The sequence below is a fragment of the Ambystoma mexicanum genome, chromosome 9, assembly GCF_040938575.1.
Source record: "Ambystoma mexicanum isolate Mex_15411 chromosome 9, UKY_AmexF1_1, whole genome shotgun sequence".
Classification (NCBI taxonomy): Eukaryota; Metazoa; Chordata; class Amphibia; order Caudata; family Ambystomatidae; genus Ambystoma; species Ambystoma mexicanum.
Window position 1 is genome coordinate 1,240,600,969 of NC_090931.1, and position 14,465 is coordinate 1,240,615,433.

The 14,465-nt window shown below is 45.5% G+C and overlaps 1 protein-coding gene across 1 annotated transcript in view; it reads left to right on the forward strand.

Moving 5' to 3' along the window:
• ACTR3 (actin related protein 3) overlaps positions 1-14,465 on the forward strand; it is a 260,843-nt gene that overhangs the window by 230,571 nt on the left and 15,807 nt on the right. Inside the window, exon 10 of the mRNA XM_069616585.1 lies at positions 11,824-11,949. Coding sequence (XP_069472686.1) covers positions 11,824-11,949 — 126 coding nt within the window. The remainder of the gene's footprint in view (positions 1-11,823; positions 11,950-14,465) is intronic.

Below are 14,465 nucleotides of genomic sequence, written 5' to 3' on the forward strand. Positions count from 1 at the left end.
AGGGAGGACATCTGGGGACTCCTGCACTACGAATTGAAGGTCGGCAGCAGCAATGGGCAAACTTCAGTTCAGCGGCACTTTGCGGTTTCAGTTCCTTGTGGCTCTTGCAATTAGCACCACCGCGGTTCTCGGATACCACTATGGACTTACCTTGCATCTGGGGCCCCAACACTCCGTTGTGGCTCACGCTTGGTCAGTCCTGCTTCCTGGGAGTCTGGCGGATATTCCTGGAGCTCGGGTCTGACTTAAAGACACTAGATTCTGGTGTTCCTCTCACTTCGGTTCCTGCAGCAGCAATGGAAGTACAGCCAGCTCAGAGAGGATTTTCAGATGAGCTTGTCTTGGGGTCGATTGGTTCCACCAACCCAAGGGGAGAAGTCGTCCTTTGCAGGTCTGATCTAGTCTAGGAGAATTCAGACCTTCAGTTCTGCAGCAGGGCTTCACCGGACAAACCAACGGTCAAGGAGTTGCAGCTAGGCGTCCCTTCCAAGCTCTTCTTCGGATTCCTTTGTCCAGTGGTCGGCGCTGCCTTCCAAGCAAAAAGCCCCGCCTTTTATGCATTTGTTTCCCATTCATTTGCAGCCTAGCTGTCAATCACACAGCAGGGTGGCTGTCCTCCAAGGACAGCCAGTCAATCACCCTTAGGTGCATTCCTGTAACTACGGAGACTAAGCACAGGGAGTTTCGGGCACCTCCCTCGCTTCCTGCCCTGCTAGACATGCTGGAGCCTGAGGAGGGCTTCACTTGTGAATCCCGCCAAAGACAAAACGAACAAAGGGACCAAACCTGGAAGGACCAAACCCGGAAGGACCTTTCCAACAAGAAATGACGAAAAAAAGATCAGAACTATTTTGACAAAATGGGCACCTATAGGTGCTTTACTGCAGCTTCAATTGCAGCGCGCGGTAGAACACACAATGGTAGTAAAAAGTAAACCACTGCCACCAGCCATTAATCGTGGAAAGGGTAACATAAAAATGTTAACTGAGAAACTAGAGAAAGGGGATACGAAGTAACCCCTCCAGCACCCCATTTCTAACCTGGATGGAGAACTTTCCCACTCACGTATTTTTCTGTGATTTGAACCACTGTTTCTTTTGACTTTGGAGTCTGACTAACTCCATAGGCATCATCCTTACTTTGTGACGCACAGCACATTCAGTGCAGTGACACAGGGAAGTCTTAGATTTCCCAAAGGTTTAAATACCTTCTCTTGGTGAAACTACTGTTTCCAAGAGCAGTGAAGTGAAATTGACTTTGCTTACATTTTGTAACTTTCTAGACGGAGCACACACTAGCTTACCATAGGGTGCTGGAGGGGCTACTTCGCATCCGCCGTGTCTAGTTTCTCATATAACATTTCTATGTAACCCTTTCTATAATTAATGGCTGGTGGCAGTGGTTTACTTTTTACTGCCATTGGGAGTTTTTACTGCAGATTGCGTTCGCAGCTGCAGTAAAGCACCCATGGGTGCCCATTTTGTCAAAATGGCCCGGGTCTTCCTTTTTTCGCCATTTCTTGTTGGAAAGGTGGTCCTTGAGATTTACTTAGGTTTGGTCCCTTCGTTCATTTTGTATGTGAACAGTAGTTGGCAGGATTCACGAGTGAAGCCCGCCTCTGGCTCCAGTATGTCTGGCAGGGGCAGGAAGTGAGGGAGGTGCCCGAAACTCCCTGTGCTTAATAGTCTTGTTTACAGGAATGCACCCCAAGGCGATTGGCCGGCTGGCTGTCCGGCAACATCCACCCTGCTGTATGATTGACAGCTAGGCTGGAATGAATGGGAGAAACCTACATAAAAGGCGAGGCTTTTTGGCTTGAAAGTCGACCACTGGACGAAGGAATCCGAAGAACATGGAAGAGACACCTGCTGCAACTCCTGGACCGTTGGTTTGCCTGGTGAAGCCCTGCTGCTGTGCTGAAGCTCCAATTTTTTTTATAGACTAGAGAAGCCCGGAACAAACTACATCTTCCCATTGGTTGGTGGGACCAACTGCCCCGAAGACTAACTCTGCTGGAAGACCTATCCCTGCTGGCTGTACTTCTTTGCTGCTGCTGGAACAGAGTGCCAGGGGTCAGGAAACACAGAATAGAGTGCATCCTTTTTAAGCCGGACCTGAGCTCCAGGAAGATCCCGAGTACCCTTCTGCAGCAGGACGACCCAAGCCTGACCCACCTTACCAGAGTGCTTGACCCCAGAAGCAAGGGGAGCCCATCAAGTGTCAGAGAACCGCGGTGGTGCTATTGATCGGTAGCTGAAACCGCAATGTGCAGCTGAATTGAAAAGAACCCGTAGCCGCCGCTGACCTTCAAACTGTAGTGGAGGAGTCCTCCAGCCTTCCTCTCTCTTGTCCCCATGACTGAGGCCCTGGATCTGCAAGACTGCAACCAGAACAGAAGCCAGCTGGATCCTCTTCTTCAAACCTAATGTACTGTCTTGACTAAGGGGTACTTACCTCTTTTGTCTGTAGCTTGCTAGTTCTCACTGGATACTTGCAGTAGCTGCTTTTTGCAGAGTTAATTCCAGCTCTGTCCTTCACAAGCTTAACAGCATGTGGCCCAACAGTGATTCTTTTACTACAAACTCTCTAAAAACATTGCAATACTTTTGTGCTATAGAAAACAAGTGTCTGCTCCCTAGACATTGCTCAAATTGACTTTGGCTGTCCTGGTACCCTGCAGGCTCTTCTGACCCATTAACTTTGGTTCTAACTGTCCCTCATGGGTGGTACATACGTTTATTGTGTATTGCTATGAAATCTCTAATCTAGACTTCATTGTGAGATTGAAAAATATTCACATGCAATGAGACTGTTAACCTGTTCCTTCCCTAACCACCTTTCTTTTCCACAACCTCAGAATTGCATTTAGTCCAAAAAGTGATGCATCCATGCCAAACATTGTCCTAGTAATTGAAGCTACCTGCGGGTGTAGGAAGTGTGTGTGTGTGTCATCCCAAAAGGTTATCTACTTATCTTAAATCTAAGGAAGTGTTATGAAGTGTAGTTTTATTGTTGCATATTGCCCTTTTTAAAGAAGGCTTATTTAAAACTGACTTAAATAATAATTTTTACTAGTAAACCTTGAGTGTAAGTGTTATTTGGATACTTGTAATTGTGAATCTCAGTGTTGCATCTCTACAGCTCACATTTACCCCTCTTGAGATGAGGCTGACTGCTCAGTCACTCTACCACCATGTGTAGTACGGACCTATACCAATAGGTGTTACCTATTACCAAGAGGACAAGACTGGTGTAGTCTCCCACAGGCTTGCGTAGTTGTCCTTTGTTACCGCTCCTACCATTTTGGGAGACGGGAGGTCTGAATGTCACTGTTGCCTTTGGTGGAAAACTCTTGGGGTCCCCGCCTAGGCTCCAGTGTGTCTGTGAAGGCAGGAAGCGGGGGAAGGTACTTTCATCCAACCGTAAATAACCCCATGGGGTCGGAGCAAATTAAATTATGCTTTTGGAAGGAAAGCGGCAACGTCTGTGGCCTATCCATAATGGCTAATTCAACACCTCTGATGGCAAGTGTTAGGAAAGATTTCTCTTTTGGCAACTTTCCCCTCCATATTTCTATGGACCCCCAAACTGTTTGCTTTTGTTGTTCAACCTGTCCTGACTTTTTACAGGGAAGTGAAGCCTCAGAATCACTCCTTTGGCCTTTTGCTCAATTTGTTATGGGGATACTGATCTGTCCTTCAGACCATCAGTCCTGGGGAAACATTTGTATTTTTTTAACTTCGCGAACAGCATCTTACAATGCAGTGGTAATGGGGATACTTTTGTTTCACCCTAGCTTTTTACAATTGGGATTTTCGTTACTTTTGTATGTGCCTAAAGACAAGCTGGTGGAGGCTGACACATTTTTACAATTTATTGCGTTATTCCTAGTGTGCACATTTGCGTTTTACTGCGTATGGCTACTAAATGTGGCAAGTGCCCTAAAATGGCCACACCACAAGCATTTAGTGTGTTACTTGCACATATTGTTTGGTCTTCTTCCTGGCTTGCCAGGTCAGGAAATCCCACGTAAGGTCATACACTTGGCCAGGGAAGCCCCAGCTTTGGCGTGCTAGTGATGTGTGTATGGAAGGAGGTGTGACCGTCTCGGTGGGGGACATGAGTTAATCCCACAGTGGTCCCAGATTGAACCACTGCTGGCAGCTTGAATGGTGCAGATCATGGCCATTAGTGGGCTTGGACTTGCCTCCAGCCAGGATTTAAGATATGAAGAGGACTCCTGCAGCCATTTCTTCAGATCAGCATTGGAGCCAGGTATGCTGTGTAGAAGAACAGCTGACTGAAGATCCAAATAAGACTCCTGAAGGGGCCCAGCATTCCCTTTTCTGCGTGTGGCCCCACGTTGAAAAACATGTCCGGAAAACCAATGCAATCCCGTCCCTGGACCACCCGGTGGACTGACCAGCTCTCCAGTGGGCTACCTCGCTATAAACCATTGCTGTGCCATGTTTGCAGCCGGAGCTTCGGTAGTCGCTGCTTGTGGTGCAAGTCGCCTTCCTGCCAAATCTCGGGCTTGCAGCTTCAAGGAATCATGCTCTGGAAGGTAGTCTTAAACTGGACTGGGAGGATGCCTGCTGTTGACCGTGTAGTGGCCATTGCTGGAACTCTCCTTCCCCTGTCGTTCTGAAATGGTCTGCATTGGTTCTTCCTGCATTTCTCCACAAAGGGTTGCACTTGGCTCCTGGACACGACCTGAAAAATCCTTGCACCTGCAGCTCCAGGGCACCTCTCACCAGAATCAACCGTGGGAAAACCTACCTCCGGTTTAAAGCAGTCGTAACTGATGTTAGGCAAGATTGTATGTGGTAACCCTGTGAGACTACACCAGCCTTGTCCTCTTGGCAATAGATAACCCAACCTTTGGTATAGGCCTGTACTACACAAGTTGGTAGGGTGACTGAGCAGCCAGGTTTATCCTTGTATTCAAATAACACATATACTAGAGGTTTCTTATTAAAATAATTAATTTAACCGGTTTAAAATAAGCCGCCTTTAGAAAGGGCAATATGTATCAATAAAATACACTTCAAAAATACTCCTTCAGTTAAGTAAGTAGATGCACTTTTGGGATGTGTCACACACAAACTTCCAACACCCTGATGTGACTTCATTAGCTAGGACACTATTGACAATAATATATCACTTCAACACTTAATCTACTATTGAGGTGGAAAAAGGAAAGGGTAAGGGAAGGAAACAAAGGTTAACAAGTTTTCTGAACATGCAAGTACTTTTCAATCCCCCAATGAAGTATAGGTTAACCCTTTCCCAGCAATACATGTAACAGATGTATGATCTCTGAGGGACAGAAAAACGCAAAGTCAAAGGTAGCCAGGACAGCCAATGTCAATTGAACAAAGTCTAGGGGAACTGAGGCACTTCTGGTAGATTACACAAAAGTCTTGCACCATGTTAACTAGAGACTTTGTAGAAAATAATCACTGTAGGGCCCCAAGCTGGGAGGCTTGTGAAAAGCAAAGATGCAAGCAACTCTGCAAAATGCAGCCACTGTGAGAGCAAGCAAGTTACAAGCAACAAGAGATAAGTATCCCTAGTTAGGACAGTACCTTAGGTCTGAAGAAATGGATCTAGCCGTTTTCTGTTCTGGTTGCAGTCCTGCAGTTCCTGTGTTCATGGGCCTCAGTTGTGGGGACAGGAGGGAGGACGTCTGTAGGACTCCTGCACTGCAGTTTGAAGGTCGTCGGCGGTGGCAATGGGCTTACTTCAGATCAGTGTCACTTCGCGGTTTAAGCTACCGGCAAATAGCATTACCGCGGTTCTTGGACACCTTGTGGGCTCCCCTTGCTTTGTGGGTCCAGCACTCTGTTGACGTGGATCAGGATTGGGTCACCCTGCTTTGGGAGGGTCCTCCGGATCTTCCTGGATCTCCCAAGTCCAGCTTAAAGACTTGTTTCTGGTGTTCCTGTCCCCTGGCAATCCTTTCCAGCAGCAGCCAAGAAGTACAGCCAGTAGGGAGAGGTGTTCCAGTCAAGTTCATCTTTGGGTCAGTTGGTCCCACCAACCCAAGGGAAGAAGTTGTCCATTCCGCAAACCGCAGCTGGTGCACAGCTTGAAAAGGGAAGCTCAGTCCTTCTCCGACATGATCCGGCGCTGTCTAGGCTTGAAGAATTCTGGAAGCTTCCAAGAAGAAACGCTCGATGATTTCTGCCCTTGAGCAGGCGATGAAAGATGCTGAAAAACGGGTCGCCGTGAATCGGAAGTATGATCGATGGTGCACACAGGCTTCATTAAACCGAAAAGTGTTCCTAGCAAAAACGCAGAAAGCTCGAAGAGCGAAACGTGAGGACTCCCAACTCTTGAATGCACAGTAAAAATCTGAAGACGGCTGCCTGAGGAGGGGCTTAGGTAGAGGGCAGTCATTGGCTGGGGGCAGTATGACCCAGAGCTCAGTGATTGGTTTATTGGAGAAAGACATTTTAGTAAATAAAACTTTTCTTTTTCCAAGGATTCCCAGCCTGCAACATGGAATATTCATGAGCATGTGAATCCATGCCAGACCACATGCTGGAGAATCTCAATTCTGTGGTAATTCCCTTATACCTTAGATACTCCCAGGTCTTTTGCTGGACTTTAGGACTTTTCATTTTTAACCTGGGGAGAGTGAGACCCTTTTCCCGCTCTCATGTATTATTTGATTTGATCCCAGTTTTGTTAGGGAGAATTCTCAGAAATGTGTTAATTCCCTTCACCTTAGAGACCCCCAGCAACTTTGCTGGATTTTTGAGGAGTTAATTTTTTTTTTTTACCTGGGAAGATTGTGAGCCTTTTTTCCCACTCTTTCATGTATTTAGATGTGCGTTTTATATTTGTGTTCTCTGATTATGGCGTTTTAGATAACTCCATAGGCATCATCTTTTCATGTGTTACACAGCGCCCTCAGTGCAGTGACACAAGGATGTCTTTTAGACTTCCCAAAGGTTTAAATACCTTTTCTGGGATGAACTACTGTTTGCCAGAGAATGTAAAGTGAAATTGACTTTACTAGTCTTTCCAAATTCATAGACCCAGCACACACCATCTTACAATGGGGTGCTGGAGGGTTTACCTAGTATCCCCTGTGTCTAAACACTCATGTTGTAGTCAAATGCTACCCTTTCCTCTTGAAAAGGCTGGTGGCAGTGGTTTTACAACGAACTTACATAATTTTTCCCGACCACGAACACCGGTAGCTAAAAAGCACGGGAGCCATGTTTTTCAAGATGGTGCCTTAAGCCCCTTTGTTTAAACGGGCCCCGGTCTTCTTTTTTCGCCATTTCTTTTTGGAAAGGTCCTTCTAGTGTTTGTCTCTGCGCGTCAAACCAGGTTTGGTCACTGTTCTTGTGCCTTTGGCAGGCTTCAGGACTGAAGTCTGCCCTTGGCGTATGAGTGTCTGGGGTGGGCAAGAAGTGAGGGAGGTGCCCGTAACACCCTGGGCTTAGTCTCCTAGGAGACCCAAATGCACTCTGGCGTGATTGGCTGGCTGGCTGACTCTCCGGCAAGGACAGCCACCCTGCTGGGTGAGTGACAGCTAGGCTGGAATGAAAGGGAGAAAACTGTTTAAAAGGCGAGTCTCCAGGACTGGAAGGCAGAGTCGACCACTGGAACGAAAGAACCGAAGACTAGCTGGAAGAGGACGACTGCTGCAACCACTGGACAGTTGTTTTGCCCGGTGAAGCCCTGCTGCAAGTCCGAATTGCCAAACTCCAATCGACAGAGAAGCTCCTTCAAGGACGGCTTTTTCCTTTGAGTCGGTGGGACCATTCAACTCATAAGACACCTGGAGACCATTCTCCAGGCTGGTTAGGATTAACCAAGGAGAGGGACACCAGTTTGTGTTCTTTAATCTACAGCTACTGGAAACTGAAGTGACTCCATTTTGTTTGCTTTTTAATGATCCAGTGCAGGAATCCCCCGAAGTCCTCCTCTTGTCCCCACGACTGATGCTCAGGAACGGTGAGATATGCAGGAACTGCCAGGAACCACGACTTCAGCAACGTTTTCTTCATACAAAGGTACTGTGCCAACCTGATCGGGAGAACGCCACTCCCGCGGTAAAAGTGTGTGAAACCTTCCCAACCTGTAGGCCTAATCGACTTGTGACCCCACAAATGATTATTTTTTCGCCTAAACTACCTCTGCGAACTTTTTCAAAGACTTTACTGTTTGATGCCAGAACTGCTTTCCTATCCAGAACACTAGCCCATTGACTTTGGCCTGGCCTATTGACTTGACTTGAACTATTCTGGTGAACTGAAACTATTTGCACTGCTAGAAAGTATATACATCTTTTCTACTTACTTTTGTCCTTTTTGCTCACTGCTAAGTAACTGAACTGCCATTTGGCTCCTTTTTCAAGGGAGCTCAAACTGTCTCAAAAACTTAGTTTTGTATTGAAGTGTATTGGTCTATAATAAGTTGCCGCCTTCTAGTGAAATATTTTTATAAATTATTGTGTAAAGAAATTGATCAGTGTTTTAGCAAGAAACCTTGAGTATAAGTGTCTACTTGAACCACTGTGATTGAAAGTCCTTTGTGTATCTACTTGTACTGCTCACATTCACTCTTGAGATAAGCCTGGCTGCTCCGCACGCTACCAACAAACTGTGTGGTACAGACGTATACCAAAAGTTGGTCTTGCGTACACCTGTAGTCCTAATTGTGTGTGGTGGTCCCAGAGGGTAATGCATGCAATTCTGCCTAACGGTGGTCGACTCTCTTTTCCAAGACAAAAGACTCGCCTTTTATTCAGTTCTCTCCCGTTCATTCCAGCCTAGCTGCCACTCACCTAGCAGGGTGGCAGTCCTTGCCAGCCAGCCAATCACCACAGAGTGCATTTGGGTCTCCTAGGAGACTAAGCACAGGGAGTTTTGGGCACCTGCCACACTTCCTGCCTACCCCAGACACTCTGCAGCCAGAGGCGGGTTTCACTCCAGAAGACCGCCAAAGGCGAAATGAACAAAGGGACCAAACCTGGTTTGGCACACACAGAAAAACTCGAGGGACCTTTCCACAAAGAAATGGTGAAAAGACGCCTGGGACCTGTTTCAACAAAGGAGGCTCCGGCACCATCTTGAAAAACATGGCTCCCGCAATTTAACATTACCGGAGCTGCGAACAGTTCACGGTCTGGAAAAATCATGGTAGTTCGTTGTAAAACCACTGCCACCACTCATTCTCCGAGGGAAGGGTAACATTTGAATGCTACATGAGTATCTGGAGGCGGGGGATATGGCAAAACCCCTCCAGTACTCTATTGTAAGCAGTGCTCCAGATAAGATTATGAGGTGGGTATTTTATTCCCTATTTTTTTACTTTGAGAGTAAATGTGATTTTAAGAGAGTAAGTAAAATGTATGCGACATCCAGCAGACATGTGCAAAAACTGTATGGAAATCATTACTAAGGGGCAGCTTTCTGCATTGTGACAGAATACACCTTTCATTATTTCTCTAAGGTCTGTCCATTCTATCTATCCAGTCTATATTTAAATGTTGAAAACACAAAAACCTAGCCAATTACAAGCATGCATGTATTGTATTGTGTGTTTTGAGGTTCAATAGCAGAACTGTCTTTTGATGTTTAATGAAAGTCCTCATTTCCTGGAGCTATTACTTCCTAATGGTATGCCAATGGTATGCTAATGTTATGATACAACATTGCAGAGAGGCAAGGGCTCCATGCTAAACTCTATATCTAATCTCAAGGTCAAATGGTTATTTATAGAGCTTTTGGAAAATCGTTGTACATAGTACATATTTACCACAGTCATCAAACCTAAATCGGTACTCCTTCATCAACCTTGAAAGGATGAATGGCCGAGTTGGCCTTGCCGGGATTCGAACCTGCCACCTACAGATCACGCACAGATACCAGCAACGGCTGAGCTATCTTATTGGCCAACATCCTTCAGAGGTCGGTTAACTGAGTATTGACCTGAGGTATAATAATCACAGTGCCTAGATGTTGGACGAACCATGTATGAAGTGCTGCATAAAGTCAAATACCTATCTGGATTAAAACAGGGACAGGTTTTGCTGAGTTTCTATTTCAATTACAATTGTAACTTTCATTTGTTTTTGAACAGTGGTTGCACTTCCTGGAGAGTAAGGTTTTAGGTGTTTTAATTGTAGTCTTGAAGATTTGGGAGGCTAGAACACCTCTGATTGGTGTAATGACTCGAACAAAGACTCTTCTGCCACTGACCATTTATAGTAATGTACCCCATTGACTGCAAGGTTGAATGGATGTAAACTAGACCGTTCATAGTCATCATTTTACACACTTTTTATAATTGGAGTGTACATTAAATTATAAGTGTAAAAATTATCTGCCTCCGCATGATCATGCACACAGCACAGGAACTTTGAAAAATACAATTGTGCAATACTGGTTTGCTTTCACTGGAAAAAAGCATAATTTGTTACAAAATATTAATTCTCAATTGCAACTTAGTTTTCCATCTTATTAATTTTACAATCCTAAAATGCTAGGAAAATAAATATGCACAGTGCTTCTGTTTGGTCCATGAGCATCAACACAGCAGAAGCTGAATGGAAATAAACCAATCCTTTTATCACAGTGTGCAGTTTTCTTTTTTTGAAAGGCTTCAGAGAAATGCATTCTGTTTCAGAGGCTTTTATTTATGGCTTGCAATTACATCCATGTAGATAAAAAATGAAAAGAAGCCTTCTGGTTTGTGTCAAGTAACCTGACCTTTGCACTGCCCTCTGCTCTAAACTTGTGTGTAAATGTACACAGGAAAATAATTAAGCGGTCGTATTTACAAGATTTTCATGCGTAAAGAGACCTAGTACGCACCTTATCTGGAGGCCTGATTGTAAGATGGGGTGTGCTAGGTCTAGGAATTTAAAAGACTAGTCAATTTCACTTTATTTACCCTGGGAAACAGTAGTTTATCCCAGAGAAGGTATTTAAACCTTGGGAATGCCTGAAAGGCTTCCCTGTGTCACTGTACTGAGGGTGCTGTGTGACACAAATGAAAAAGATGATGCCTATGGAGTTGGTTAGACTCCATAACCAAAGAAAACACAAAGGTAAAACACATATCAAAATACATGAGAGAGTGGGGGAAAAAGGGTCACGCTCTCTCCAGGTAAAAAAATGTAGTCCTCAAAATCCAGCAAAGTTGCTGCTCGTCTCTAAGGCGAAGGGAATTGGCACAATTTTGAGAATTCTCCCTAACGCTAGGTAACCCTCCAGCACCCTATCGTAAGATAGTGTGTGCTGGGTCTAGAAAGTTACAAATGTAAGTAAAGTCAATTTCACTTTACTGCTCTGGGAAACAGTTTATCCCAGAGAAGGTATTTTACATTGGTAAATCTGAAAGACTTCTGTGCATCTGCACTGAAGGTGTTGTGTGACACAATGTAAAATAATGTCTATGGAGTTTGTCAGGCTCCATAACCCAAAAGAAACACAAAGTTCAGAAATCACATTAAAATACATGAGTGGGGAAAAAGGGTCTCGTTCTCTCCAGGAAAAAGAAACAAGTCATTAAAATCCAGCAAAGTTGCTGGGGAGTCTCCAGGTTGGAGGGAATTAGCACATTTCTGAGAATTCTCCGTAACATAGTTTCTTTGTGCTGATTCTGCAGTCCTCTCTCCCTCGGACTTTAGAAAAACTGTCTTAACAGTGATGTCTTTAAAAAGGAAAGGTTTCATTGGAGAAGTTTTGCAAGTTTGAAATTGATTTTCTTGAAGGAACCAGAATAGAAAAGTGTTCTTGCAATAATCTAATAAATGATCTATGTATATGTGTTAATCAGGTTTCATTTGTTACACAGAACATTGTTCTTTCTGGAGGTTCAACCATGTTCAGAGATTTTGGTCGTCGTCTGCAGCGAGATTTGAAAAGGACTGTAGATGCCAGATTGAAACTCAGCGAAGAACTAAGTGGTGGCAAACTTAAGGTTGTTTTTTATTTTTTTCCCCCGAAACAATATTTTGTGTTTGGCGTTTATGTATTTCTGAGCATGGCAAACAAACGTAAATGCACAAGATAGGCATTTGTACATGCAAATACAACGCACACATACATTTATGTAAATGTAAACAGATTAAACCTAGACCATTAGCCTTCTACAATTGCTAAGGTACTTAAATATGTGGTTGGACTCTGAGGTAGAAGACAAAGTATAAAATATAATTAGCTAAACTTGCATTATTTAAATGTACGGAAAAAGCGAATAAAACCATGATGAAAATTAAACTTAAGCATGAAAAATGAACATTTTAAAATGTCTGGGCATGCCTTTTTTTCTTTTATTATTAAAGGGTTTACACTGTCCCTGGTGTAATGAAGTTTACCTAATGTTGGAGTAGATTTCCCTACTTTTTGATTTTTTTTTAAACTCCTTTTTATCACCATTTTTAAATTCACTTCCAAAATTCCACACATTTCCACAATAACCATAATTGTATCATTTGAATGGGTTGTGTCCTCCAACGTATTCCACATCTTTGACATGTAATGTCCACAGCTGTGTACTTCAGAAACTTTTTCGGCCGAGGCTGTCTTGCGTCAATGGCATCGAGTCGATGTCCCTTGAAGGCCTCCGTCGAGGGCGACGTCACCGGAAGTTATAAATGGGACGCATGGCACCTATAGCCCCAGTTCCGTTTTTTCCACAAATGTGTTTGCTTTGGAGACGCGGTGTGCCTTGTGTATTCCTCGTGAATGTCTTATTCTACTCCTCCGACTCTGCGTTCTGGCTTCAAGACTTGCAGGGACTGCAAGTCTAGGATGTCGATTACCGACCCGCATCACATTTGTTTGTGGTGCCTGGACTGATGACGGTTCCAAATGCCAGTCGCTGACTGCTAAGGCCTTGTGGGAGCGAAAGGGAAAGCTTCAGGTAAGTAGGGGTTCTAATCCCAGTAAGTCCCGTAAAACCTCTAAGGGGATGTCCACCGATGGGGCGACTCTCTGCATCGTGAGGAGTCCCAAGGAATCTCGGTCCCGGAGTGGTTCCCACCATTCGCCGTCCTCATCTCGGCATTCCAGGAAGCGCTGTCATCGGAGGATGGAGCCGCGAGTAAAGTGCCATGTCCAACTAAGTCCTCGACTCTGGAGGAATTGGCTGCCTTCAGGGAGCAGATGCTGGCGATTTTACAATTCCAGGGCACAGTTCCGCCTGTGCATTCGGAAGAAGGCGGCAAGGAAAGGTCTCGATCCGTGGCTCGTAGGCCTTCGGGGTCCGGTCCTCGGCGCGACTCATCGGGATCTTTGAGGTCCCGTTCGGACAAAGGCTCAGGATGGTCGCAAGAGACGTGCTTCCAGGTCTTGGTCTTGTCCCCAGCGAGACCGCAGAAACCTGGTAAGGGCTCAAGGTCGGCGTGGACTCTGTCAACGCCTTGTCTGTTGGATACGGACATCGAAGCTTTGCCTTCACAACAGCCCTCGGCACCGTTATTGACATCAATGCAAAAGCCGTCAGCGCGCTCGACGCCGAAGCCTTCGGCTCCCTCGTTGCCTTTCGGGGCCTTTTCACCAGAATTTACCGATGGAGATCCCTGGTACTGTGGATCCTCCAACGAAGGCCATTTCCAAGTCTGTGAGGCCTGTTAAGGATTCCAGACCCTCTTCTTCCCGAGGCAGGACTTTTACCTCCCTCTGGATGACATCTATGAGGAGGAGGAGAGGTCAGATTTTTATTTTGTCCCTGTTGAGCCTGATGTGGCTTCTGTCTTTTCTGAGGACAGTCAATTGGAAGAGTTGAGGCAATCTCTTCATGATGTCAGTGTCTTGGACACTTCTCCTGAGGTGGAATTTTGCGACCTGAGCCTGGGGCTCATGCTGAGTCGTCCTACAGGAGACCGATGGCTAGGGTCACTGAGTATTTTAGCTGATTCAGTCCTCCTGAAGCTTTTGTTCAGGTTGACTTAACGGATATTTTGGATCAAGGTCCGTCCTCTAACCCGGTGTTACCTTTTTATTTGACGTTGCAGAAAAGGGTGGCGGCTGCTTGGCAGACACTGGAAGCTTTTCCAGCAGTTAAATTGTTAACTAAAAAATACCACCCTTCCGGTGGTGATCCCAGCTACCTTTCATCTCACCCCAGTCCCGAGAGTTTGGTGGTTGAGGCGGCTACGGCCACCTCAAGGCAGGCGGTGTACCCTACCATCCCTCCTCCTCATACAGACTACAAACACTTAGATGGTTCGGCACGCAAGGTGTTTTCTGCGGGGAGTATGGCATTGAAGTCGGCAAACTCCACTTGTGCCTTAGCTAGTTTTTCACACACACTGTAGAATTCCTGAAGTGGAAGAAAGGGATGGGTTCCTTGCTCTCGCGCAGGATGGCAAGGATGCCATGTGTGAATCCCTTCAGTCGGGTTTGGACACAGCCGACAGTGTTAGCTGGTCCATGGCTGCGAGCACCGTAATACGCAGATTTGCGTGGTTGCGGAAGTCGGGTTTTGCTCCG